This window comes from Myotis brandtii, unplaced genomic scaffold, assembly GCF_000412655.1.
Source record: "Myotis brandtii unplaced genomic scaffold, ASM41265v1 scaffold58, whole genome shotgun sequence".
Lineage (NCBI taxonomy): Eukaryota > Metazoa > Chordata > Mammalia > Chiroptera > Vespertilionidae > Myotis > Myotis brandtii.
The window spans coordinates 1089739-1094827 of NW_005370176.1; the positions used below are offsets into that span (position 1 = coordinate 1089739).

General features: G+C 39.5%; 1 protein-coding gene across 14 annotated transcripts in view; it reads right to left on the minus strand.

Moving 5' to 3' along the window:
- EVI5 (ecotropic viral integration site 5) overlaps nt 1-5089 on the minus strand; it is a 222915-nt gene that overhangs the window by 153689 nt on the left and 64137 nt on the right. For all 14 annotated transcript variants that reach the window (XM_014550019.1, XM_014550018.1, XM_014550017.1 and 11 more), the window contains exon 2: nt 3915-4144. In XM_014550019.1, the coding sequence (XP_014405505.1) occupies nt 3915-4144 (230 nt within the window). The remainder of the gene's footprint in view (nt 1-3914; nt 4145-5089) is intronic.

A 5089-nucleotide genomic window follows, 5' to 3' on the forward strand; every position in this document is an offset into this window, starting at 1 on the left:
GCAACCTCCCCATTGACCCTGCCTTGAGTGTGACAGCGGGCGGTGCCCCAACCCCCCAATCTGCCCTACCCTGAGCGTGACTGAGGGTGGCATCGCAACCTCCCGATCCGCCCTGCTCTGTGCATGACAGGGGGCGGCGCCCCAACTCCCCAATCAGCCCTGCTCTGAGCCCGACCAGGGGCTGCACCTAGGGATTGGGCCTGCCCTCTGCCACCCGGGAGCAGGCCTAAGCCAGCAGGTCGTTATCTCCCGAGGGGTCCCAGACTGTGAGAGGGCACAGGCCGGGCTGAGGGACCCCCCCCTTCCCCCCCCCAGTGCACAAATTTTTGTGCACCGGGCCTCTAGTTGTAATAATAATGTGTGGTGTCAGATGGGTACCACTTATTGGGGTGTACTTTGTGAGGTACATAAATGTTTAATCACTGTACTGTACACCTGAAACGAATATAATATTGTACGTCAATTGTAATTGATAAATAAATGTTTTTAAAAAACAAGGTATCAATACCTACTAAAATGGCTAAAAGTAAAGACTCTCAGCACCAACTGCTGGCAAGGATGTAGAGGAAATGTTTATAAGCTAATAGTGAGAACATGAAAAAGTATAGCCGTCTGGAAAACAGACTGACAGTTAAATGTACACCTACTACATGAACCAGTTATCCATCACTAGGTATGTGCCCAGTAGAAATGAAATTATACAATAATACAAATGTTTGTACTTTTTTTTTGAAAAATGTTTTAATTTTTATTGAATTTATTTATGTAACATTGGTTAATAAAATTATATAAGTTTCAGGTATAACAATTCTATAATACATCATCTATGTATTGTTTTGCATGTTCACCACCCAAAATCAAGTCTCCTTCCAAAACCACTAATCTCCCCTTTACCCTATTCTACCTCTCCCAACCCCCCTTGACCTCTGGTACTCCCCATACAGTTGTTTGTGTCTCTGAGTTGTTGTTTTTTGTTTTGATTAATCCCTTCACCTTTTTCACCAAGTCCTCCAACGCCCCTCCCTTCTGACAGATGTCAATCTGTTCTCTGTATCTATGAGTCTCTATTTTCCTTCTTTATTTTGTTCATTTGACTCTACATATAAATTTAATCATATGGTACCTGTCATCTCTATTCATATGGATGAATCTCCAAATAATTATGCTGAGTGAAATAATCCATTTAAAAAGAGTACAGAGTGCCCTGGCTGGTGTAGTTCAGTTGGTTGGGTGTCATCCAGAGCACCAAGAGGTCGCTGGTTCAATTTCCATTGAGGGCACATGCCCCGTTGAGGGTTTGATCCCCAGTAGGGGGCATACAGGAGGCAGCCAATGGTGTTTCCCTCTCACATTGTTTCTCTCTCTCTCCCCCCCTTCCTCTCTCTCTAAAAATCAATAAAAATATTTTTTAAATAGAGTACATAGTGTATGATTCCATTTCTATAAAATTCTAGAAAATGCAAACTAAACTAGTTTGAAAGCATTATCAATGGCTTCCTGGAGATGGGAAGTGGGATAATGGATACATTCATTTTCTTGATTTTGGTGATAATTTTTTTTTCTTTGGTGATAATTTTACAGTATATATATCAAACTGTGTACCTTATTAAGTATAATTTTTTATTATGTCAATTATATATCAGAAAAGCTGCTAGAAATTATCTCTGCTATTATGCTTATAGTGAGTGGTAATATATATCTTGACTAAACACAAAAGGATGCTCTTCTAATAATTCCTTTCTGGCTGATGCCCTAAAGAGCTTTTGATAATCTATATATATAAAAGGCTAATATGCTAAGTGTTTCTCCGACTGTCCAACTGGTCGCTATGATGTGTACTGCCCACCAGGGGGAAGACACTCAATGCAGGAGCTGCCGTGATATGCACTGGCCATTTACAAAGAAATGGCACCGCGGACCTGGTGCCAACAAAGCAACACTCAGCTTCCCCCAAGTGAGACACAGGCCCCATCACCACCCTGGAGCGACAGCCCACCAAATCGCAGCCAACGCTGCCAAGATCCCATGGCACAAAATGTGGCCCATAGCCCAGCCAGCCTGGAAACGGTGGCTGTGGGCGCCGGGTAATGACATCACATAGCAACGCCCCCTTCCTCTCCCTAGCAACTAGCCTCCTTGAAGTTTCTTCAGCCTAGGAACATGACTTGCTTTATAGTCAGGTGCAAACATTTTACACTTTAACCAAATGTCTGTGAAGCGTTTTCCCATGCCTCATCTCATCTGATCTTCACAGAAGTCCTGGAGTAAGTAGGTAGTTAGGAGACTTGGTGGAATCCTATTTTCTTTTCACTAGCCAAAAAACAGAGATTTAGAAAGCTTAGAAACTTGACCCGACTGAAAAGAAGTAAGAAATGGTGGACTTTGAAAATGACATCAGGTTTTCTCACTGCACAGAATATAGTCAAACACTGCTGTAGTTAAATATTTCACCCTTTTTTTCTCCCTGCGTCATCTACAATCATAATCTGCTTCATGTTGATATTTACTGCTGTGTTGCTGACAGTTACCTAAAAGAGAAGTTGGGGTGCTTCACTGGGCTGGAAAAAATTTAGCTAAATCAGAAAGCAGGTCTAATTAACCAAGTTTTTTTGTGTGTTTTTTTAAAATATATTTTATTGATTTTTTTTACAGAGAGGAAGGGAGAGGGATAGAGAGTTAGAAACATCGATGAGAGAGAAACATCGATCAGCTGCCTCCTGCACACTCCCTACTGGGGATGTGCCCCCAACCAAGGTACATGCCCTTGACTGGAATCAAACCTGGGACCCTTGAGTCCGCAGGCTGACACTCTATCCACTGAGCCAAACCGGTTAGGGCCAATTAAGCAAGTTTATTCTATATATATAAAAGGCTAAGGTGACTCGCGCATGCGCAATACATATAAAGCTCTCACTGGCACCAATAGCATGCATGTGTTTCGATTTGTCAGTGTCGATCGTGAATTTGGTTGACACTTCTATTTATAGAGAAAGGGCGAATAGCGATATTAAAATATTTCTTCTAATTAATTTCCTTTCAATGTGCACGAATTCGTGCACCGGGCCACTAGTAATAGAGTAAAATGACACACAGAGTCCAGAGCACACATTCCTAGCAGAGTAAACAACTATTTCATATTCATCAACAGAAAAGGATACTTTGCCTTCCATGAATAAACTTATGAAGAGATTTCCCACTCTAAAACGCAAATCAGATATCCATCCTGATTAAATTATTTTATGACGTAACCAGAGGGGACTATTTTGTTTAAAACAAAAATGGTAGTTTTGGCCTAACTGGTTTGGCTCAGTGGACAGAGCGTCGGTCTGTGGACTGAAGGGTCCCAGATTTGATTCTTGTCAAGGGCATATACCTTGCTAACAGGTTCCATGACCTGCCCTGGTCGGGGTGCTTGCAGGAGGCAACCAATCAATGTTGTCTCTCTCACATCAATGTTTCTCTCTCTGTCTCTCCCTCTCCCTCCCACTCTCTCTAAAAATCAATGGGAAAATATCCTCAGGTGAGAATTAACAAAAAAATATTAAAAATTTTAAAAATGGTGGTTTTATTTGCCTTTAAATTTTTTTCTAATATTCAGGAAGAATTTAGGGAATATTCTATACTAAGAAAATAAATATATAGGGAGTGGGTAGGTAGAGGTGGAAGAGTGTATAGGGGGGATAAATGGTGATTTTTTTTTAAAAGAGGAAAGAAATATATAAAGCTATGTTAGCCAGAAGAAAATTTTAGTCCAACTTTGGTTTAAGACCAACTCTTCCAAAACAGACTTGAATACTTTTAAGTAATTTTGATAAACAATAAGCCAAAAAATAAAAAGTAAACATTCTTAATATGAGTAAATGGTTGAGTTTGTATGAAAATTGGAGAGAAAAAAGACAAACAACCTCACTCACCTATTTTGTTCCTCCAGTTTAGCCAGGAGTTCTAAGTCGTCTGGACTCAGCTGTGACGGGGAAGATGGTGAAAGGGCTGGCGTTGATAATGTGGTAGATGAGGATGTAGTGTGTAATGAAGTAGATGGACTTGCCACCTGACTGGCCATCTGATTGACTGTGTATGATACTGTGTTCTTCACCCATGAGAGAGTAGAACTCAGCTTTTCCGCAACCTTGTCTGTCGCCACCTGAGGATAAAAATAAAAGTTACGTGTATTTTAGTTTTACAGTACTCATTACCAATAACTTGACAATCCTGTAAACTTTTTCTTAGTAATCACCATCAGGATATTCTCTTTGAGGTGATAAAGGTAAAACCTGTTTTAGCAATGATTATCCAGCTTTGGGAAACTGTTTTAATTCTGCAACATTAATAAACTAAAATAGTGTTCCAAACTACAGATTGGATAAAACCAGGTAACGGGTTAACACTAGGATTTTTTTAAATTAAGAGAACAGAAGATATTAGTGTAAAGATATATTGTCTTATGAAATTTTTGTTCAAAAACTATGTACTTACATATTTCGATATGTATGGTTATATTCAGTTAAGATAGAAAATGTATTCTTTATTGAGGTTGTAGTAAAAAACATTTAAAGCCAAGAAAGTCAAACATGTCCATTATGTGATGAGGACAGAGAAATCATGTAACATGACTAATAATTAAAAAAACAAACTGGTTTGCTTTACATAAATAAGATGTAATGAGACCCATGACGTCTGTCTTCAAACAACTGAAGAGTATTTTTACAAGATAAGGTCTAGTTCTAAAGGAACAAAATTATGATGAACAGTTAACAGTGAGATAGATTCAAGGTACAATTTTCAATTGGATAGAACTATTCATAAATAGAATAGAATGCCTAAAGGAGTATATTCCCTACCAATGGCTATAATAAAAGCAATTATAAGATCCAAATGTCAAGAATTGGTTGAAGATGTGTTTCTGTTTTAAAAGTAGGCAATCAAGACTAGAAAAACCTTTAAGATCCCTCTTCTCTGTAGGACTCAATGAATTATACATATGTTCAAATATTCTACATAATAAAACCCAATATGCAAATCGACCACGGAGGAACGACCAGTCACTATGACACGCACTGCCCACCCCCCCCCCGCAGGGGGGCGGGCA